Raw genomic sequence first — 24,084 nt, 5'->3', positions numbered from 1 at the left:
TTGTACAGTGATGCTATCACCATATATGTCCTAGATGATAGCACATCATGAGGTATTAGTGATGTGCTGAAGTTATTTTGGGATAAAAATATCTCTAGTCACTAAATTGAGAAGAAAAAAAAAATCTCTATCATCTTTTTCTTTTCTTCAACCCTTCATCTTAAATAACATCTTCTATAAAAGAAAATCAGGATGGTTTTCTTTTTTTTGATCTTTCATTTTTAATAAAACCCTTTTACATTTATCTACTGGATGCCTATTTTATTTTTATTAATAGATTTTATTAAATAGCATGAATACCTTTTATTTATTTACTAGATACCTATTTTATTTTTATAGACAGGTAATTGACATGCATGGATCATACTAAACCCTTCAAAATTGGCTAAGTCTAACCAAGTTCGATTATATATAATATTATTGTAATATCATTTTAATAGCCTAATCAAAATAAATACGTATAATAATAATAATAATAATAATAATAATAATAATAATAATAATAATAATAATAATAATAATAATAATAATAATAATAATAATAATAAATATTATTATTGTTACTACTACTACAATACAACATGTTTTTATGAAGAGTTGTAAATGAAGAATATTTAATCAAGTTGTAGAGTAATTATTGCATACTAATATATAAGATTATTTATGATATTTTATATGTTATTACTATCACTATTTGTGATATATCCGACAACAATAAAATTTTATTTTTAATGATATTTTAATAATATATCAAATATAATAATCATATATTATTTCAATGATCCTATTATTTCAATGATCATATTATTTTGATTATCATATCATTGATGATATATCAAGGAGCACCTTAGACGCTGCAGGTATCCAAACTAACAGCCAGCGAGAGGAAACCACAAAGCGAACAAACTTGTATTATTGAGTTAATGATGATGTGCGGGTGATATGCCCAGTGTCCACCATGTTCCTCTCTGTGGTAAGACTGGAGAATGTTACCTTCTTGGGCCCCTCTGGCTCTCTCTCTCTCTCTCTCTCTCTCTTTTATATAGATAGATATATATAGATATTTTATCTTTCTGCCTCGTGACTGCAGCCAAGCACTTTTCAGCAGGAATGCCAATGAGGAGGAAGTGTTCAATTCTGTGCCTCTGTCAAGGTGTCAATGCAAACAACTCCTGTGGAGTCAGGGTGAGGTTGCAACACAGTCCTACTGAGGCAAACTGGCTTGCTTGGGCATGGAAAGGACAGCTCATAAAGTGCTTCTACGTGATGCTTCTTGGCAGCATCTATCCTCTAATCGCAAATCCTTATCCCTGTGGGCCTTCTTCAGCCCCAAAAAAATCAAAAAATCTTTGCGCATGGCTGACACCGAATCGATCCATGTTGAATTCTTACGTTTTATTTTTGGTAGATCACATCTTGCATGCGCGTAGTTTAATCATAGCTTGATCTGAATTATGTGTAATTGATGATATGCGATTAGGTTCCAGGTTCCAAGAGTAACATTGTTGATTTAACCTTTGGTGAACAGTTTTGTTCCCAGAATTTTGAAGGTAGAAGCTAATGCTGTTTGCCAGGCGATCATGTGACCTACCGTCCCCATCAAGGTCTCTTTAAACAGGCGCACAGTTTCCTCACAGAAGCCTATCAAACAACAGTTGCCTTGTTTCCAGCGTAGAAATAACACAGGCAATTACTGGGGCCTTTTATAGCAGATCCATAAAACTGATTAGCTCTTTGGTTTTGGTTTTATGTTGACTGCCGACCGAGCAACATCGAGGACCTCCACCTGGTCGCCGTCAAACAGTAATGGTCCCCCAAGATATTCCCCTGCATTCCGCTTTTTAATTTTTGTCATCAGAGATGAGCTACCACCTGGCGTGGTCCAAACCAACCGTACACTGCCTCGATCCAAAACCACCACCGTCCATCCGTCAAAGGCAACATTAGAAATTTTAAAAAACTGCATTGGTTTAAAGAGAGAAAATGCGATGAGGCATCCAATGGAATATTTCATACAGAACGTGTTACAGAAACACAGAAAAGAGGGGTTTGTTGGGGGTGGGGGGAGAGGTTAAGAGGGCAAATAAATGCTGCAACACAGTAGAAAGTTAAATTGATGCATCGACAGCTGCCATCAATAGCAAACAGACACCAAGAATTTCTAACCGTCATATTAGTTTTCCAGCATTCTTCTAACGGCTCTATTCACAAGCCAGCTTGGTGTCAAAGCTACTCAAGCAGATGGCAAAAGCCTGGAAGGCTGACAGCGGATACCGATAATCCATGGTGAACATGTCCTTGGCAACCTTCCCAAACTGCAGTAAGATCTTATCATGCTCTGGTGGTGCGGGCTGCGACGGAGTTGGAGCTCCCGCAGCAGGCTGTGTTGCAGCAATAAGCTGGAAGTTCTTGACAGATGCAACGGTCACACGACCTCGGAAGTTGAGGCACCAGCATTGCAACTGCTCGTGCCATCTTGGGGCCTTGTTCCGAAGGATCAGAGGCCTCTCTTTAGCCTCATCTTCCTCATCACCAATACCCCTGGGTCCTCCGGCAATCTCAGAGAAGCGAGAACTGCTGAAATCCATGGATCGGTCCATGATGGATGACTTCGAGAAGGACATACTGCGAAAGGAGTCATCCAAAGAGCGAGGGAGCAGATGATCGGGCTGACCAGGGACGGTCCCTCCAGCATCGAGGGCTGAGGCAGGAATAGAATGCATGATACAGTGCATCCGCCTGGGTCCCCGGGTGCCCAGGACGTTCAGCTCGTATGTCACTTGTGCTATGACGTAGCTTCCAGACGGAACTTTAGGAGACACTTTCTTGGAGTAAAATCTCCTGCTTGTTTTCCCTGGTTGGGAGAGGGCTGCTCCATTGTGTGGGGGTTGGATGTCGTAGATTAGGAACTTAGTGCCAAGAAAATTAGACCTGAGAAGAAACTCAATCAGGTTTGCAGCTTTTTAAACTAACTCATAATGAAAAGAATAATCTCAAGTCTTCACAGTTGTAATCACCTTAGTTTCCCAATGTAAGTGTTGTTTGATCTTGATATATTGTCAGCATCCATAGATATTACGTATTCTGTACAGGTTGTGCGGCGAGTTCTTTTAGCTGATAGGAGGAACTTCCCATTTTCAACAAGTACAGCTGCAATAAGGGGACCAAAATAGATACAAATTAAAGGACACATCATAATCATCTCAAAAGTCCAATAAAACAAACTCTACCACCTCAAAAACACCTAATAGTGAATCAAGTGCGCCCGAGGTCCCCAAAACAGAAAGAACCAGAAGGGGGGTAAAAAATTCAAAAGCAGAAAAGAGAGAAAAGAAACAACGGAAAAATATTGGAAATGCTAGGATAGGTAAGACACTGTACAAATGAGTATTGTTTAATGTGAGAGTACAATTGAAATGTAATTGCAACCGATTTATAAACTATTGAAGCAGGAAAGACATGGCCAACACAAAAACAATCCTCAACTTAGAATTGTAAAAACACCAACATCGGCCAAAGCACTACCAAATACGCAGCAGAAAACAGCTCCGATGTTAGTGAAATTTCTCCAGCAATGGAAGCAACTTATTTTAAACAAATTTCTCAGTTGTACAGGGAAAACAGTCAATCTCATTAAACACGTAGGAAAATACTAAATTCTCCATCATCTGGATGGAAGAGGCAAACAGACTTGCAATTGAAAAAGTTCCTCCAAAGAATAGAAATTGAAAAAAGCAGCAGAACGATAACAAATAATCAACACATTGCAGAGAGGATTAAGATCATAAATTCTAGCAAAATTTAGTGTTTCAAGAAAGTTGAGCCCACAGAGTATGACACTCATCAGGATATACACAAATAAACCCAATTTAGCATTTACGGAAACAGTAATTAGAGAGAATAAATTCATTAACAAAAAAGACATCAGTTGTATGGATTGATATAACGGAAACAAGCTCACCGGAGCTAAGGCATAGATAGAGATGATAAGTTAGAGTTGATTTGTCCCTCTTGATAAAGCATTGAATAGTGCCATCTCGAGGTCCAGGCTGTAAAAAGCAACACAACTATAAGATACATTAACATCAAATATCACTAGCACCACTAATTTTCTGTCATATGTGTCACCAGTGACAAAATCTCTCTGACCACAAAATCAATAAATAAACAAAATGCAAGGAATGCATCATAATGGTACGAACTGAATAACAAGGTAATGATTAACAAAATAAAAGCAAAGGGAATTAAGGACACAACCTGCTTCAGGGATACTGGAAAAGTAAGCTTTCCACAAAATTCTGGGCTTCTAACAATCTCTTTACACATTTCCCTCCATGACCTACAAACAGCTGCACAGGCAACTACATTTTTGCGGGAAGGCCAAGTACTCTCACTCTCCTCCAACCTTTTGATCACATCACGAAGTAGTTCAGGAGGAAGACTAGCCCAACAGCTGCTCTGGACTACTACAGTATGGTCATGCACTTCGTGCACAGCACCCTGAGATCTCCCCCTGTGATGACCTGAGAGCCTCACCTCAAAGCCCCGGCGAGATAAGCTGCCAATGCCATCTCTCAAATCACGAACAATGCTACGGAACGACATCTAAGCCAGCCCAAACTCAAAAGACAGTCCCCTCCAACAGGCATATAATTGGTAGCCCACTATTATGCAAACAGCAGATACCAGAGATTCCGAGTTTGGGAATGACAACCTGCACAGACAGTAATAATCTCATACCACAGCTCTCACACACCTCTTAAAGCACTACACTGAATCATGTTATGAAAAGAGAAATAGTGAGAAGCAACACCACTACCTATTCTCCTAATTTTATTGTCCTGTTACATGTTGAGGAACTTGACAGGACCTCAGATACACCAAAAGTGATGCAAATCCCTGTAAAACAATAGTTATTAGTAAAGAAAAGCAAGTACAACGCCCATATATAAACCAATTAACTCCACAACCAATTAACTCCACAACCCATCCGGTGAAGAACTTAAAAAGTCCACGGAAATGTGTAGTTCCTTTATACGTGCCTATGAACGCAGTCACCATAGAAAACAACTTTAGCATAACTTTTTCTAGACCCATTTAAATCATATGCTGACACCATTAATTGAGAAGAAGTAATTAGATTTGATTAAATTACTCCACATCCACGGACCAGACGTCAATACAAAGTTTTTTAGCGATTCCTATTTAGGGTACACCACAGGCTTCAAATGCTTATAAATAGACAACCAGTCTCCAGGTCCAGATGATGAATATAAGTGCAAAACTAACTTGAGAAACTCTGCAGAAGAAAAAAGGGAAAACCCCCGCCGTCGCAACTGAGTAGCTCCTCTAATGGCATTCGGCAAAAGGAAGTAGATCTTCGCGATAGAATGGGACACCCAGTAAAAAGTACGTCCCAGAGACATCTAAGTACCCGAAGAGAAGTGGAGAATATAGAGAGGAGCTTGTTCGAGAAGAGCAATCCATAAAAAAGCATTAAAAATGAGATTTTTCTCTAGCGCATCCACCAAAAGGAAGAAAGAAAAGGACGAGACCAACAAACAAAGAAAAGAACTTTCATCTTAAATAGCGAAAACAGTGATTGATAAACCAAAAAAGAGTCTTCTTCTGTCTCGAACTATACACGGGACAGCATTCCTTCATAATCTCACGACAACTTGGAAGAAACCCAGATCTTTACAAAGATTCATACAGAGAACCTCCCAACAAACCCAAAATGCCTCAAAAGAACTCGAAATTCAAGCCCTACCGGCCGAAATATCTAAACTTTTGGTCATTTCTGGAACCCCCCATCCTCGAATCTAAAATATAACAAAAGAAACACCTAAAATCACAGATCTACCACGATTCCATGCAAAAAAACGGCCCAAATTCCCCGAGATCCCATACAAGCCAGCCAAAACTCAACAACCATCGTCAAATCACAAAACAATGCGAGAAAAAAAAAAAATCAAGAATCTGGCGTTGACCTCTCAATTTGAAGCGGAAAAAAACAATGAAGGCCTCAGAGACACAAGCTTTAAACCCCAGACCACGAAGAGAGGGCAAGAAAGGCATCAAATACCCAGCATCAATCTCGGCCGTGCTAAGATCTCGGCCCGATCCCTTCCTTCCATGCCGCCGGCACCACCGCTTTTGTTCGCCTCTCTCTCTGTCCTCCTCCGCCTTTGGGTTTCAAGAAGCCATCCGGATCTCAAATCCTCGTGAAATCCACTTCAGAACGAGTGGAAAGTGGGCGGAAGAAGAAAAGAATTAAAAATGGAAACGACTCGAACTTTTAATTTATTATTATTTTATCCACCCGCGGTCCATCCACGCTCGCCCGGCCGCTTCGACTTTCCGTTCCGTTACGTGACGGCAGCTCTTAACGCCGTCTCCATTCATCGTTCCCGTGTACCTTCGGAACCTTCTAAGGTTAGATACGGTGCTCGTAAAGTTGCAGAAAAGAGCTGAGCGATCTCTATATTTCCGAAGTTACGTAAAAAATACCTATATTTTTTTTTTCTTAAAAAGTTTGGACGTGATTTAGGCTTAAATATATAGGTTTTTTTTTTTTGAATCGGATTCCAATATACCATTCGCCTAGCCCAACCCTGAATCCATACAAGATCCAATAGAAAGCTTGAATGAAGGGCCGGATCTAGTCCAATTAAATTACAAAATGGATCCGACATGATGTGGTTTGATTAGCTCCATTTTATTGGCCCAAGCCATCCTCCTCAAATTGTTCTTAAGATGGTGAGGCCGGCACTGATAAGATGATAGAATTACCACCATCTTGTTTCTGATGTCTGTTTTGACAGGAGCAGATGATGACATCGATACTATTATCGTCCGTCCTCTTCTCGGCTTCAAAAAATTTTAGTTCATCGTTAGCTAGAAGATCAGGACTGCTTTCCTTCCTTCCAAACTATATCAGTTGAAAGAGAGCCTGTATTTACCAACGGTCTATTGCAACGTACAATAGATGAGTCCTCTGACTTCACTATGTTGTGAATGTGACTGCTTCAATCTCATCGTCCTCCGATCACTCACATCTAGTAACAAGGAATGCCACCAAAGCCGGTGGAGAGGCAGATATCTATCAATAAGCTTGACCTTGTCAAAGCTCGCGATCTATTTCCTAATTTTCTCACTGCCAAATCGAATAATTTGCCATTCATCAATCGACACTACAAGTGAAAACTCTAATAACGTGGTTCGTAGCTAAATCCGATACAAGGCCTCATTATCAATTCTCCGACCGTCATCCCTATCAAATTGGATATCTTTCTTGACGTTCTTTGAGCTCGCCTCCTGGCAACCATAGAACCCAAACAAAAGCTTCATAACATTGTTTCTGAATTTTTTCACCATCGACTGTGGTCATCATCATCGCCAAAGACCTGATAAGCTTAGACGAAGTTGTCCATTGGAGGCAGAGTAGGAGTTGGAGGGTGTCGTGATGTGGGAAAGAAGAAATGGTTTGGATTAGGATTGGGGTTGCCGCTGCTGCTGCTTCTTCTTCTTCTTCCTTTTCTTTAAGAGAGGAGATAGTTGGCAAAATTAGAATCTGATTGAGCTGATGCAATCGGAGTCCAAATGAACTTCAATCTCGATTTTTTAAAAAACTTTTGAATCCAAGTCTGGTCGAATGCCCGGGAAGAATTTCTGATTGGATCAGCTAGGGATGTGGCCCGGCTTACTTCGAGCGTTAGTCATGTTTGGACTACTGTTAAGATGACACATGCGCACGGTTAGGTAAAAAGTATAATTGATGGGATGGTGGTGATCTATATAGCCGGTCATGGCAGAGACATCCTATGGAATTTTTTCTCCCCTTCGAAGAAATTTTGCCCTGGGATACTTGTGACGTATTTATTATCACAAAAACAAAAAGAAAGTATGGAAAATCATGCAAAAATACTATTTAATCGGACTTGAGTGAGGAGTAATTGGGAATTTGCCCTCCGAGGTTTGAGAATTTTTCAGAATCCCCAGAGGTATAACTTAACAAACCATCACGGCTTCCTTTGAGGGGCGTGTAGATTATTAAAGAAAAGAATATGTCGGAAAATTATGATGATTGGCCGCACGCTCCATCATGAAAGCTTAGGTCCGCGAAAATGACTCATTACGCCCATATAAATTTGGTACCATCAGAGCCAAAGTTTATCTTTTTTTTTTTTTTTTTTTTGGACGAAGACTTAGTCTAGAAAGTCAGAGTGCCAAACCATCAAAATTACGACACAGATTTTACTCAATTTGTTTGCATTAACGCTTTCAGGGGTCCATTTGGATCTATGTTTCATTGTGAGTGTAAAAAGACAGGATCTCTAGTTTTCTTGGCATTCAAATGGGAGATATGGACAAGGTAGGTTTCCTTAGCTGCTTTTCCACTGTCATGAAGCATTGGATAAGTTGGACGGTAGTGGCATGTTGGATTTGTGATTAAGACCAGGCCTAATTCATGGGCCCCTTCCTATGGCTTTGAATGGACTCAAAGATTTAAGATTTTGGACTCGTTGCGTGTGTTACGTTCTTAAAAGTACTCTGTGGTGCTGTGCACTTGGAAACATAAAAAACTTGGTTTGTTTTGATCTAGGTCTCAAATTGTGAGAACTTTGGCCCAGCTTCTGTTATTCCTTTTAGCTTTTCCTTTTTCTTTTTTCCCCCTTCAGACCCCTTTTTTTTCAATGGTCCAACCTTCAGAATAGTTACTGAGAAATAACATAATTAATCTTTACCAAAAAAACATAATTAATCATTTAAAATGAGGAATTTAAATGGGTTCGCATATTTGTTCCATTGATGTTGGGATATTTTGAAGTGGACCCCATCTAGTTGAGAAGTTCCATCAACATGATGGATAAATCCCCACTGCGTGTCCCTCAAGAATGAAAGCATGATGGCGATGACACAGAGATGGCAAGGAACCATGTTTCAGAACCGATTGGATTTGATGATGGGAATTGGATACCAAATTCCAACACCATCAAAGTTACAAGGTGAGAGAAGATTGGTTATTAATGCGGTAATGTTATTTCGGGATTTGTGTGCACCAACTCAACATGCTCATATGGCCGAATCATCTTGCTTTAGATTTTTTTTTTTCTTTTTCTTTTCATAATCTTGATATGCTTGTTGCTTGCTTATTTTCCTCTGAATTAATAATACCAGTCTTTAGCAATGTAGATACTGATAATTTGGCTCAAAAATATAAAAACTGCATAACTGCACAAATAAGCGGAGGCAACGCAATATTACATTCTCATGACAAGTTGGCAAGTGATTTTTCACTTCAAAACTTCTCATTGAATTTAGGTTGTAAATTTTGTTGTGCCATATGGAATCAGAAATAAATCTGGATTTCACACATTTGATTGATTGAAACTGATGCAATAAAATTTATAACTTTTTACTAAACTCAATTGGATGTTGAAGACTATGATAATTTGTAATTATGCTGTCTAACTAGTTGAAGACTCGCATGTTGCGTAAGATCGGATGTACGAAATAATTATTTTCTAAATCTAATTAAATTAAAAAAATTATATATAAATAATAAAAAATATTTATTTAAATTCTTAAAATCACTTCATATTGTTAACTATCTATATAAATAGATTTTAATTATAAAAATATAATAATATCATACATTAATAATATAATATGAAGAGGTGTTCTTTTTAGATAGTATAACAAAACTCATTTGAAAAATTGAATTGGCAATACTTCAATATTTCTTCATAAAATATTATTATATATATATATATATATATATATATATATATATATATATATATATGTATGTGTGTATGTGATAATTTTTTATTTTTTTAATGATCTAGCTTGTTTAGAATTATGTCTTTCTTAAAAATTAAAATTTTTCTTTCTATCAAAAAGAAAAAAATTTAAGTTTTTGTGTCTCATTTTTTTGTTTTATTGGTTATTTTTCAGCAAATTGATGGAGCTCTGAGATCGACAAACCAGTGATCGGAGCCGGGGAAGAACTTTTGCAGGAGGCATGTGTATCTTGTTCTCACACAGGAGGCACCTGGTCTGATTCATGTCTGACATTAAATAATTAATGTACAAGCTATAAATAAAGACAAGCAACAAAGGCCGTGACCTTTGAGTGCTCCTGGTTGCGGCACTCTTTGCATTGCGCGGGGAAGGCAAACCATCATTCTCAATGAAAAAATAAAAATTCTAATGCATGCGCATCGGGGGAGAAATAATATCCTCCACCGTCTACACCAATATGATCATACACCATGCTAACCATATTATTTTATTTTTATAGGTCAATCACCAAGATGATATGATTAATAAGATCTATAAAAATAAAATAATCGAATAAATATGATAGACAATCATATAGTATACATGATGCAGGATATAATTTTTTAAAAAATTTTAATTTACCATATTAACATTACATCATTAAATTTGGAGAACATTTTAAATTACCAACTTATCCAATTTACATCCTCAAATGTGGCATGCCTCTTTCACATAAGATTTGAAAAATTTGAAATGCCTAGAAAATTGAAGGCACAGATCTTCACAAAAAGCACCCTTAACTCTTAAGCCAAGTGTCTCTTACCCTACCCATGCTGTCTCTATGGGCAGAATAATAGCATAAGTCCAGTGAGTTTTTCCTTTTATTGAGTTTTCATGTATTATTCGGAGGCTTTGAGTCCAGGCTCCCATGTTCACCTTTAAAAGTTCTTTCTATATCTAAAATCAAAATGATCCTTGAGCTTTATGGCTTGCCATTACGTGGGAGTTGACCTAATGACCGTTTTATATATGCACACTTTGTGGGGCCAATTGACCATCTAACCTTCGTTCGCATGGGTCTGAATTGGTTAGTCTTGGCCTGGGTCCGAGTAGGAGAATGTAACTGGGCCTGGAACCGTGATTGAAGCCTTGGGTTTGGACCTAACAACGTAAAAAACACAAGGAAGGGACGGATTGAACTATGACCCAAGTTTTCCTGCCGGCACACGAAATGTGATTGTGCCGCACGGTACCAATATGGTAGCTGTATGGGATCGTGGTTTGGTTCGGCATATAAGTCGAACTGATTCATACCAATTCGAATCAAGTAGAATCATCCGATATTATTTAGTTTAAAATTATATCATAGTTGGAAATGAAAAAAAAAATATCGAAAGTTATTTTGGTATAAAATATATTTATATCATAATAATATTGGACCACGTAGCCATCGCTTTCCAATACATATTTAATATCTATAATTCTACTTTTTCGTTTAAAATTTTAAATGATGAAAATATTTTTTTTAAAAATTATGATATATTTTCTTAAAAATTATGACATCTCTTCACAAAAATTATGATATCTTTTTCCTTCCGAAAAAATTATAACATTCTTTCATAGAATTAGGACACTCTATCATAAAAATTATGACATATTTTTCTCACAGAATTATAACATCCCTTCATAAAAATGATTACACTCCTTCACAAAAATTTTCGTGAAGAGATGCCATAATTTTAAAAAAATAGTATCATAATTTTTATGAAGGAACGTTATAATTCTGTGAAAGAAGAATGTCACAATTTTTATGAAGGGTGTCATAATTCTGTGAAGGAGTGTCATAATTTTTTCAGAAGGAAAGGGATATCATGATTTTTGTGAACGGATGTCATAATTTTTAAGAAAGGCATTTTCATCATTCAAAATTTCAAACAAAAAAGTAGAACTGCGGACATTAAATGCACGTTAGAAAGCGATGGCTACGTGATCTGTTGTGCTTGTTCCTGATTGATGCCGGAAGACAAGGAGGCATAGTGCTAGAGCAACCTGCAAAAAAATTCAGACCGGAGGATTGTGCTCCGACGAGAATCCTCCGATGCTTAAGTCAGAATGTACAAAAAGAGAAGCAGAGTTTTTAGCTCTCTGAGATGAATTACTTATCTGGATCTTCGAAATTTGAGTATTTATAGAGGAGATGGCTGTGTAACCATTCTTGAAAGATAGGTTGGCCGAATCTGGTGCAGTTATTTGGTCATAATTCTCAAGATCAAGCGGTTGCACATGCAAGATTCTCAGGATCAGGCGGTTGCACCCAGATAGGATTGATAGTTGTGGTCCGTTGGTGCCTGCCTTTTGAACCTGAGCTTGGTTAATCTACTTCCAAGGAGAGATCAAAGAGTGTGGTGTGCCGACTAAGGTTTGGAGCCAGTTACCAACCGACTAGAAGTTGGGACTGATAGTTTTTCGATCAAAACTCGGTTAGATGGATTGATCGAAAGACTAGTCGACTCGCAGTTGTTATGCTGACCAAAAATTATTCCGATATGCAAGCCAAGTAGGGATCGGATGCGACTGGAGATCGACCAACAAATTCTCTGATCAAAGGTCGAACCAAATCTTTTCCATCCAAGATTCGGACAAAAAACCATCCGACTAGGGGTCGGATCAAAGTTTGGCCGATTAGGGGTCGAACTAGGCACATGCCGACTAGGAGTCGGACGAGTCATAATCAATCATGTGATTGCACTGTTTAAGGTATGCACTTCGACTAGCTCTTTTAGATCAGAAGTCGGATCAAGAACATGCCAATGAGAGGTCAGACAGCATAGCCTTTGATCAAGGGTCGGGACAGACATTTGCCAACCAGGGATCGGGCAAACCACAATAATTAGGTTGCTTGAAAGGCACTGATAAAGATCCGATGGATCATAATGGGCTTGAATCTTCATACATCATCGGTCCATTCCAAATTACTCCTAACAAATACCTCTTACTCTCTAGTCCGAGCTCTGATCGAGCTATATGTGACGGATTGAACTATGACCCAAGTTTTCCTGCCGGCACACGAAATGTGATTGTGCCGCACGGTATCAATAAGGTAGCTGTATGGGATCGTGGTTTGGTTCGGCATATAAGTCGAACTGATTCATACCAATTCAAATCAAGTAGAAACGTCCGATATTTTTTAGTTTAAAATTATATCAGGGTTGGAAATGAAAAAAAAAAAATATCGAAAGCTATTTTAGTACAAAATATATTTGTATCATAATAATATTGGACCACGTAACCATCGCTTTCCAATACATATTTAATATCTATAATTCTACTTTTTCGTTTGAAATTTTGAATGACAAAAATATTTTTCTTAAAAATTATGATATATTTTCTTAAAAATTATGACATCCCTTCACAAAAATTATGATACTTTTTTCTTTCGAAAAAATTATGATATTTTTTTACAGAATTAGGACACTCTTTCATAAAAATTATGACATATTTTCCTCACAGAATTATAACATCCCTTCATAAAAATGATTACACTCCTTCACAAAAATTTTCATGAAGAGATACTATAATTTTTAAAAAATAGTATCATAATTTTTATGAAGAAATGTTATAATTCTGTAAAAGAGGAATGTCACAATTTTTATGAAGGGTGTCATAATTCTGTGAAGGAGTGTCATAATTTTTTCAGAAGGAAAGGGATGTCATGATTTTTGTGAATGGATGTCATAATTTTTAAGAAAAGCATTTTCATCATTCAAAATTTCAAACAAAAAAGTAGAACTGCGGACATTAAATGTACGTTAGAAAGCGATGGCTACGTGATCTGTTGCAGCTTGTTCCTGATTGATGCCGGAAGACAAGGAGGCACAGCGCTGGAGCAACCTGCAAAAAAATTCAGATCGAAAGATTGTGCTTCGACGAGAATCCTCCGATGCTTAAGTCAGAATGTACAAAAAGAGAACCAGAGTTTTTAGCTCTCTGAGATGAATTACTTACCTGGATCCTCAGAATTTGAGTATTTATAGAGGAGATGGCTGTGTAACCATTCTTGGAAGACAGGCTGGCCGAATCTGATGCAGTTATTTGGTCATAATTCTTAAGATCAAGCGGTTGCACATGCAAGATTCCCAGGATCAGACGGTTGCACCCAGATAGGATTGATAGTTGTGGTCAGTTGGTTCCTGCCTTTTGAATCTGAGCCTGGTTAATCTACTTTCAAGGAGAGATCAGAGAGTGTGGTGTGCCGACTAAGGTTTGGAGCCAGTTACCAACCGACTAGAAGTTGGGACTGATAGTTTTTCGATCAAGACTCGGTTAGATGGATTGATCGAAAGACTAGTCGACTTGCAGTTGTTATGCTGATAAAAAATTATTCCGATATGCAAGCCAAGTAGGGATCGGATGCGACTGGAGATCGACCAACAAATTCTCTGACCAAAGGTCGAACCAAATCTTTTCCATCCAAGATTCGGACAAAAAACCATCCGACTAGGGGTCAGATCAAAGTCTGGCCGACTAGGGGTTGGATCAGAGTAGGCACATGCCGACTAGGAGTCGGACGAGTCATAATCAATCATGCGATTGCACTGTTTAAGGTATGTACTTCGACTAGCTCTTTTAGATCAGAAGTCGGATCAAGAACATGCCAATGAGAGGTCAGACAGAATAGCCTCCGATCAAGGGTCGGGACAAACATTTGCCGACCAGGGGTCGGGCAAACCACAATAATTAGGTTGCTTGAAAGGCACTGATAAAGATCCGATGGATCATAATGGGCTTGAATCTTCATACATCATCGGTCCATTCCAAATTACTCCTAACAAATACCTCTTACTCTCTAGTCCGAGCTCTGATCGAGCTATAGGAGTATTTATTTTGGTATTCTGAATGGTCAGAAATGTGAAAAGTTTTTTTTAAAACAAATATCTATATGCGATGTTTCAGATAAAAAAAATATCGAACTAATGATGAAATTTTCAAAATCTGTACAGACGTCACTCTTTTTTGCTGAGACGCATTAAATGTGGAGACCATCGACTAGTTTTGAGCTAATGAAGGCTTGACGCATGGTCCATTTTAGAAATTCGTTCTCTCTTTTGTGGCTTCACTTCATCTCAAGCTTTTAGAATTTTTAGGCCGACTAAAGATCGAATTTAAATATAAGCTGATTAAAGGCTTTTAATATCTCAAGGTCAATCGAAGGTCGAGTTTCAATATAAGCCGATCAAAAATTTTCAGCATCTCAAGATCGATCAAAGGTCGAGTTTCAATATAAGCTGATAAAAGGCTTTTAATATCTCAAGACCGATCAAAAGTCAAATTTCAATATAAGCCGATCAAAGGCTTTTAACATCTCAAGATCAATCAAAGGTCGAGTTTCAATATAAACTGATCAAAGACTTTTAATATCTCAAGACCGATCAAAGACTGAGTTTAAATATAAGTCGATCAAAGACTTTTAATATCTCAAGGTTAATCAAAGGCTTTTAACATCTCAAGATCGATCAAAGATCGAATTTTAATATAAATCGATCAAAGACTTTTAACATCTCAAGGTCGATCAAAGGTCGAGTTTCAATATAAGCCAATCAAAGATTTTTACATCTCAAAGTCGATCAAAGGCCGAGTTTAAATATAAGCCGATCAAAGATTTTTAATATCTCAAGTCCGATCAAAGATCAAGTTTCAATAAAAACTCCCTATTGGTATTACTCTCATTTATATGTGGAAGTACCAACGTTGACAAATTGGAGCATTCATTCATGCATATACTTTAGTAAAATTATAATATCATTGATAATACATACGGAGGTTAGCTGAGTTCCACAGTCTTTAGAGTGGAGTGAAGCGAAAATTTAGTGCAGGGGCAAAATGGTAATTTTAAAATTTTTTTAAAATTACTATTTTACAGCAGAATTATTAATTAATCTCATTAATTAATACTAATTAACCCTACACTAGGATCTAAATATGATACAACAGCATGCATTTAAATTTGAAATTCAAATTTGAATCTGTAAACCTTTTACAGTACTGTGTTCAGAACACATCACCTTTTGCGGGTAGTCGATCACCGCAATCTGATCATCGTCGGAGGGCTCTGATCATCACGTCGCAGCCACACAAATATTTGACCTCTGCGGATCGTCCACACGAAGCTCCCGTCTGATCAGCTCCTCGCGAATGCTAGTTCGTGATTTCACCCTTTTGATGGCAGATGTTGATCGAACTCCTTCGATCGATATGTACCGACTTCTTGGATGCTCTGGATCATCTGCACAGTTGCTTGAGAGGCTGATGGATCTCTCCCTGAAATTTGGTGGACTCACGACACTCGTGGCACACCAATCTCACTTCCCGATCCCTAGGTAGAAACCCTAGGGTACACACCAAAAATCCTGCACCCAATGTTCTCTTTTTTCTTTCTTTTTCTCTCGGAAGGTTTTGGACCTTCACCTCACACACAAGCCTTCCTCACGCCCCACTTTCTTTCTTTTAATTTTTTTGTGCACGCCCCACCTTTCTTCCATTTTTAAAACAACGTCGAACGTGTCTTATCCGTGTGAGAGGATAAAGACAAGAGGTTACACATTTGAATTCAAATCAAATTTGAATTCAAACGAAAATCAACTTATCCCTATCCTTTTGGGAGTGAGAAGAGAAGGGGCATGGCTCTTTGTGCGTGGAAAATATTTCACGAGAAACCTTTTCTCGTGTAAGTAATATGGCGCACAAAATGGATAAGGATGAAGGGGCAAGTGATAAGTTATCCATTCAAATTCAAACATGCTTTGAATTTGAATGGCTAACTAATTATTTTATCCATCCATATGGCGCACAAATGAGGGCGTGGGGAAGGGTTTTGCGTGAGAAAAATTTTACGAGAAGTTTCTTCTCGTGAATTCAAATGGATGCAAGGAAGTTGGGTGTCGCAGGGAATTTAAAACAAGGTGGTTTGATTCAAATTGAGCCAACCTAATCTAAATAGGTTAAGCACAATTAGAATAGATTAAACCCAACATAATTAGGCTTAATTAGGCTCAATAAAATTCTAATTAAATCAGAAATTAACTAAGCCTAACCCCTGTCAAATCAGAAACTAAACCACCTTAGCGATTAGGTCAACATTTAACCTAATCGGGTCAATCCAAACTGAATCCAATTCAATTGGACTTGATCCAAAAATAATTACTCAATCAAATTGAGTTAATTAGCGATCAAATCACTAATTAAACCTCTCATAAATATTGAGTCCAAATCCGATGGGCAATCAAGCATCAGAGACCATCGATATGAAACCCTGATCAAAGAGTTCAAATTTCAAATTCAAAATTTAAAATTCAAAATTTTGACCCCGATACCCAAAATGTGTGGAACTCATGATCAGAGAATCCTAATTCTCAATCATAGAGTCCCAGACAGATAAGACTCATAATCAGCCATTAGATCAGAAAGGAACCTCTAATGTGTGTGACCCCGCAGGTTCGAACCTAAGCCGGTAGCACAGGAACCAATTCCTGTACTAATCGAAGTGACCATCTAGCAATGGTACCCGACGATCGGATAGGTCGAATAATCGCAATCGCAACATTCAGAACCTACGTGAATATGATTACCGTATAATTCATCCCTTTTGACCCCTGTGTTTAGGACGACTCAGGGTTAAACTGTCAACCCTGATGATGTCATCCGAATTGTGCTCAACTCAATTAGTCCTGTGACTCCTCACTAGGACTACCCTGGCCAAAGTTTTGCTAAATTGAAACACGACTGTACACAGCTCCTAAACTGGAGTGGTCAATCCCATCTTGACACACGCACCGACAAGTCAAGTACTTGACTACACCCAGCAGCCTTCCGTTATTGAATTAGAAATTCAGGTAGTCCAGTGCCTAAGTGCAGTGAGTTGCTTGCAAGTCATCGTGGCGATCTTAGGTCGGAGGGACATTTATACCCATATCCCATCGGAGCAAATCTTGACAGCAGAAATAGCTCCAGAGTTGGTCACGTTCAGTGCAGATATACCATTACATCTCACTTGTATGCCATACCAGTGTCTCCACACTCTTTGGTTATGAGGACAACCAACCCATATGGCACACAACGACCTATGCTCGATAAACGTTGTCATCCTTGGTAACAACGTATCATTTGGTCACGAACATGTTTAAGGACTAAGCGACAAATCCTCCTTTGTCGAGTCTAAATAGTCCTAAGGACTTCACCACAACACAGGAGTTCATTAGAAGATGAAACATTTGTGATGAAAAAATATCAAAATAACTTTTATTTATTTATGATTCATGTACTAATACAAAAGGAGCACAACCGTCAATAGGCTGACGATTGGCTTTGGGACACTATTCCCAACATGGAGTTCCATCAAGCTACCTCAGTTTATAAGTTTCAGAGCATATCATCTCATCCACTTGATAAAGAGCTTCCCAATTAGGCGATAGCTTTTCCCGCTCTATAGACTGTGAGATTTCGGTGCATCGCAGCACCAGATCGCCGACTCGAAATTTCTCAGACTTGACTCGAGAATTATAGTATTTGACCATCCTTTATCGGTAGGAGGCCATTCGCACGATAGCTCGTTCCCTACTCTCCTCAACCAAGTCAAGATTGGTTCACAACAATTTTGAGTTGGTGTCCTTGTTGCACTCCATCTTGAGGAAAGGAAGTCCGATCTCAATCGGTATAACTGCTTCAGTTCTGAATGCAAGGTTGAATGGAGTTTCTCTGATCGAAATTTTTTAAGTTGTTCGGTATACTCATAATACATGATACAGCTCGTCCGCCCAAGACCTCTCAGTCTGATTAAGTCTAGCCTTTAGGCCTTACAAGAGAGTCCTGTTCGTCACTTCAGCCTCTCCATTTGCTTGTGGGTGTCCAACTGAAGTGAAGCATTATTCAATTCTAAGGTCTTCACAGAATTCTCGGAGTCGGAAGCTGCTAAACTGCCTGTCGTTGTCAGTTACTAGTGCTCTCGGGAGACCATAGCGGCAAATAATGAATTTTCAGATGAAGTCTTTAACCTTAACCTCTATTATATGGGCTAGGGGCTTGGCCTCCACCCACTTTGTGAAGTAATCAATGGCCACTGGGAGGAATTTGCATTAACTTAAGGCTTCAGGAAAAAGATCCAAAATCAGAGGCATGGAGCGGCGATAGGAGCAAGGGGCACCACTGGTTGATGTTGAATATTGAAAATCCTCTGATAACGATCACACCTTCTGACAAAATCAGAGGCATCCTTTTGCATCGAAGGCCAATAATAGCCTTGCCGAAGGATTTTGTAAGAAAGAGTCTTTGCGACCACATGATTTCCACAAATCTCTTCATAGACCTCTCTTAGTGCATAGTCTACTTCGGACGGTTGCAGACACCTCAAAAGTGGAAGAGAAAAAGACCGTTTATACAGCTTGTCATCATGAAGCACACAGCAGGCAGCCTGCTTACAGATTTTTCGAGCTTTCCAGCTGTCAGATGGTAATTTGTCCGACCTGAGGTACTTTAGCAAGGGGTTGATCCAGCAAGGCTCTTCATCAATCTGCGGGACAGCAAGAGGTTCTTTCAAGCTTAAGGTTCCCAGTATCTCAATGTAAGTTTTTTTTTGAAATTCGAATGGTAGAGAGGCTGTTAGCTTTGATAGTGCATCCACCCGTGTATTTTATGTTCGAGGTACCTGCTGGATATTAAAGCTTAGAAAAGATGTGGTCAGTTCTTTCACCTTTTTGAGATATCTCTTCATATTTTTCTCTCAAGCTTTATATTTGCCCTTGACTTGTCCCGTCATCAGTTGAGAGTCACTGAAGACCTTCAAGTATTTGGCTCTCACATCCTTTGCAAGTCTGAGCCTGACAATTAAAGCCTCATACTCTACTTCGCTGTTGGTGGCTGAAAATTCAAATCGTAAAGCGTACTCCACCATATCACCTTGCAGCCCAGTTAAGATGATCCCAGCTCCTGATCCCGATGAATTGGAAGATCCATCTACATAAAAAAATCACTAGTCTTTAGAATTAGGGTTCATATTTATTTATTCCTCTAGTGCCATTGAGCTACCCTCCGTAGCCTCCGAGCCCTTCTCGTTAGGGATGGTGCACTCAAGGACAAAATCCATTAAGACTTGAGCTTTAATTGAAGGCCTTAGGCAGAACTTAATGTCGATCTCGGAGAGTTGTAAGGCCCATCTTGCAGCCCGTCCCGACGTATCCGGACAGTGGAAGACTGCTTTGTTCAGTTGATCCATAAGCAGTACTATTGTATGAGCTTGAAAAAAGAGTCAGAGTTTCTTTACCATGATGACCAGAGTGAATATTAATTTTTTTAATTTTATGTATCTGGTCTCTGCATATTGAAGGACCTTACTTGAGTAATACATTAATTTTTGGATTCCTCCTTCTTCCCCGATAAGAACCGAACTAATTGCTGTCGGAGATACGGCAAGGTAGAGTAGCAATTCTTCTCCAAGTTGGGACTTTGTAAGCAAGGGTGCTGAGCTAAGGTATTGCTTCAACTCCTCAAATGCTTTCTGACACTCAATCATCCATTAGAAGTCCTTCGGCTGCTTAAGAGTTTGAAAGAAGGACAAACATCTCTTAGCCGATTTGGAGATGAAACGATTGAGTGAGACGATCCTTCCGATGAGGCACTGGATTTTTTTATATTTTTTGGTAGAGACATCTCTAGAATCATCTTAATCTTCTCTAGATTTGCCTCAATTCTTCGTCGAGAGACCATAAATCCGAGAAACTTTCTAGAGCTAACTCCAAAGGCACATTTTATAGGATTCAACCGTATCTAGAATCGATGTAGGGTGCTGAAGGTTTCTTGGAGGTCGGCTATGTGATCTAGGGTGGCTCGACTTTTTATCAATATATCATCCACAAAGATCTCCATGTTATGATCAATTTGATCTTTGAATACCTTATTCACTAGTTGCTGGTATGTTGTCTCGGCATTCTTTAGCGTAAAGAATATCATCCTGTAATAGTAGAGCCCAGAGTCAGTAATAAAGGCTATTTTCTCCTCATCCTCAGGTGCCATCCGGATTTGGTTATAACCGAAGAAGGCATTTTTGAAGGTGAGGAGCTCGTGCCAAGAAGTGGCATTCACTAATTAATCTATCCGAGGGAGAGGATAGCTATCTTTGGGGCAAACTTTATTCAGATTAGTGAAGCCGATGTACGTGCGCCATTTTTTGTTTGCCTTCTTGACTAGTACCATATTGGCGAGCTAGTGAGGGTACATTGCTTTTCGGATGAAGCTAGCCTTGACCAGCTTGTCCACTTCCTCAGCAATTGCTTTCTGACGCTTTGGGGCAAAGCTTCTCTTCTTCTACTTTATAGGACGGAAGGTCAGATCCACTCTCAAGTGATGGATCATCACCTCCGGATCTATGCCAGGCATATCTGTCGCTGTCCAAGCGAACAGGTCCGTATTATTCTATAAAAGAGTAGTTAGCCGAGCTTTGGTTACTTGATCTATGGATGACCCAATTTTCATAGTTTGATGAAGATTTTTTTTCTCAGAGGGACCTCCACTAGATTCTCGGACAGCCAAGCATGCTCTCAAGCCATATCATTGCAGGCATCCAAACCTATTAGGAGTTTAGGCTGGGGCACTGCCGGCTGTTGCTCCACCCACAGCTTAGTAAAAAAACACTATCGGGCTATAGTTTGATTGCCTCAGACTTGTCCCACTCCAGCTTCCATTGGAAACTTCATCATCAAGTGGTAGCTCGACACCACTGCTTTTAGCGCCCCTAGATTTGGTCGGTCAAGTATTGCATTGTAAGCTGATGATAAGTTAAGCACAAGGAAATCAACATGGATGGTCACCTGTCTAGGTTTGGTTCTCACCATAAGGGGCAGTCTGATGGTTCCTTCTGGAATCAACAAACTCCTAGAGAAATCTTGGATCGAAGTACTGAATTTATTTAACTATTCTGGAGCAAACTCCATTACAGTGAAAGCAGCAATGTACAAAATATTGACAGAACTTTCATTATCAATAAAAATATGGTGTACATTATAATCAAAGATATTAGTAGTAATAACCACCACATCATTGTGTGGAGTTTATACACCTTCAGCATCTTGTTCAGTGAAGATTATTGGCTCCTCGAGCCGAGGCTTCTTCACTGCATGTGGCTCCATCGATCCAAACGACCCCCTAGTTATCATGTGAATTTCACCTTGTAGGGATCGATCTTCTGCTACCGCCTACCCCTCCACCTGTGGTTGCACTAGTGCCGGTTGGGTTTGAGACTGAAGGGGCAGACGCTGTCGCTGCTGAAGTGCGGGACGTCTCCGTTGCTGCTGTCCGACCCTTGAAGGGTATCGGCGTGGAGGATCTTGTCATCGGATGAATCGATCCAACCTCCATTCTTGGATCAAACGCTCAATTTTCTCTTTGAGTTGGTGACAATCTTCGGTATCGTGACTGTGGTCATGATAATAAAGGCAATACTTGTCTGGATCGTGGTGCCTCGAGCTTGTCTGCATCTTTGGAGGCGGAGGCAGCTCGATTCGCACCTCCATCAAAATATCTCTCCTAGAAATATTCAAAGGAGTGAGATTGTCGAATCACTTCGAAGATGAACGATTCATCCTCGGTGAAATATTCCTTCTCCTCAATGAGGATCTTGAACGGCAGTGATTTCCACCATTTCGTTTGGGCGAGCGAGCCTCGCTCTCCTCTTGATTCCCTACAGTTGAGGTTATTCAGACAGTTTCTTCCATCAGAGAATCTTCTAATCAGACATATTTCTCTATCCGAACCAGTATTTCTGAAAAATCTTGGGGAAAGATCTTCAACAGCAACTTTTTGAAGTTGCCTATCAATAATCCACCCTTTAGAGTAGATATTATGATCGAGTGATCTAGGTCGTGGACTTCCAACATAGCTCTATTGAACCGAGCTACGTAAGATTGAATGGACTCATCCTCCTTCTATTTGATGATCTAAAGGTAGTTGGAGTGCTTCTGTTGTCATCGACTGATGATAAAATGGGCAGCAAAGACTTGGCTCAGCTATCAGAAAGAGTGAATAGAAGCTAGCTTCAGATTGAAATACCAATATCGGGCTGCCCACTTCAAAGTGGAGAAAAAGGCTCGATACAGAAAAGCGTCGGAGGCTTTCTGAAGAAGCATGAGTGCTCGAAAGCTGTTAACATGATCGATTAGGTCTGTGGTCCCATCGTAGCTCTCCAGCTGAGGAACCTTAAAGTTTGGTGGGATAGGTTCCTAGAGAATACTCGCCACAAAAGGCAATTTGGAATCGAACCCATCGGATGGTGCTGATGGATTGTTGCAAATTTGCTGAAATTTTTGATCCATTTCTCGAAGTCTTCACTTGACTTCCACATCTCGATTGGTATGCATTTCAAAGCACGAAGGAGATCGTCGGTCGGAGGTTGAATCATGCCCTGACTGAGGACTCAAAGATTGTCGTCTCCTTGATTCTTGGGTCTAATCCACTGTCAGTAGCTGGACCAGAGGGATTTGAGTTTGAATCATCGACTATGGTGCCGACGGAGGTTGATCGCTGTCTGAATGACAGACGTGAGTTGTTGCACCTGCCAGAAAAGCAGGTTGAATTGCTCTACGATCACCGCCGTAGGTTGCTGTACCAGTGCAGGAACTTTCACCATCGTTGGAGGTGCAGGAGTAAAGTGGTTTACTTCACTCTGCACCTATCGGGAGGTAGAGGCATTGGTTCGCCAAGAGGAAGTCCTGCATGGAGCCATCATTAAGAGTTTCTAACTTGTTTGTTTCTTTTTATAGGATTTGAGATTCGGTCTTTCCTCTATCTATTGTCGCTTGTTTTTGGTTGATACTAGAAGACAAGGAGGCACAGTGCTGGAGCAACTTGCAAAAAAATCCGGGCTGGAGGATTGTGCTATGGCGAAGACCCTCCGATACTCAAGTCAGAACGTGCAAACAGAGAAGCAGAGTTTTTAGCTCTCTGAAATAGATTACTTACCTGAATCCTCGAGATTTGAGTATTTATAGAGGAGACGGCTATGTAACCGTTCTTGAAAGACAGGCTGGTCGAATCTGGTGCGGTTATTTAGTTGTGATTTTTAAGATCAAGCGGTTGCACCTACAAGATTTTCAGGATCAGGTGGTTGCACTCAGATAGGATTGACAGCTGTGGTCAGTTGGTGCCTGCCTTTTGAACCTAAGCCTGGTCAATCTATTTTCGAGGAGAGATCAAAGAGTGTGGTGTGCCGACTAAGGCTCAGAGTCAGTTGCCAACCGCTAGGAGTTAGGACTGATA

General features: G+C 39.4%; 1 protein-coding gene across 2 annotated transcripts; it reads right to left on the bottom strand.

The window, feature by feature from the left end:
• Positions 1 to 1,989: 1,989 nt before the first annotated feature.
• LOC105038348 (tubby-like F-box protein 14) lies at positions 1,990 to 6,264 on the bottom strand. Of its 2 annotated transcripts, none has more exons than XM_010914130.4 (6): positions 6,086 to 6,264; positions 4,820 to 4,899; positions 4,258 to 4,714; positions 3,962 to 4,049; positions 3,018 to 3,150; positions 1,990 to 2,931 (listed from the first exon to the last, which is right to left on the bottom strand). In XM_010914130.4, exons 3-6 carry the CDS (start codon positions 4,603 to 4,605, stop codon positions 2,202 to 2,204), a joined length of 1,299 nt encoding a protein of 432 aa, XP_010912432.1. In that variant the 5' UTR covers positions 4,606 to 4,714; positions 4,820 to 4,899; positions 6,086 to 6,264; the 3' UTR covers positions 1,990 to 2,201. The 2 variants fall into 2 exon arrangements, with proteins under 2 accessions (XP_010912432.1, XP_010912431.1); XM_010914129.4 differs by having other exon boundaries at positions 5,991 to 6,240.
• Positions 6,265 to 24,084: the final 17,820 nt, after the last annotated feature.

Source organism: Elaeis guineensis, chromosome 1 (assembly GCF_000442705.2).
Source record: "Elaeis guineensis isolate ETL-2024a chromosome 1, EG11, whole genome shotgun sequence".
NCBI classification, from domain to species: domain Eukaryota; kingdom Viridiplantae; phylum Streptophyta; class Magnoliopsida; order Arecales; family Arecaceae; genus Elaeis; species Elaeis guineensis.
Note: the sequence above shows the minus strand (reverse complement) of the source record. Positions and strands in the feature narration are given on the sequence as shown.

What these genes read in the sequence shown, in the direction of transcription:
- LOC105038348 (XM_010914130.4), bottom strand. Translation starts at nt 4,605, where the DNA reads ATGTCGTTCCGTAGCATTGTTCGTGATTTGAGAGATGGCATTGGCAGC. An exon ending in TTCCAGTATCCCTGAAGCAG is followed by an intron (nt 4,050 to 4,257) that starts GTTGTGTCCTTA and finishes TGCTTTTTACAG; the next exon opens with CCTGGACCTCGAGATGGCAC. An exon ending in ACTTACATTGGGAAACTAAG is followed by an intron (nt 2,932 to 3,017) that starts GTGATTACAACT and finishes GTTTCTTCTCAG; the next exon opens with GTCTAATTTTCTTGGCACTA.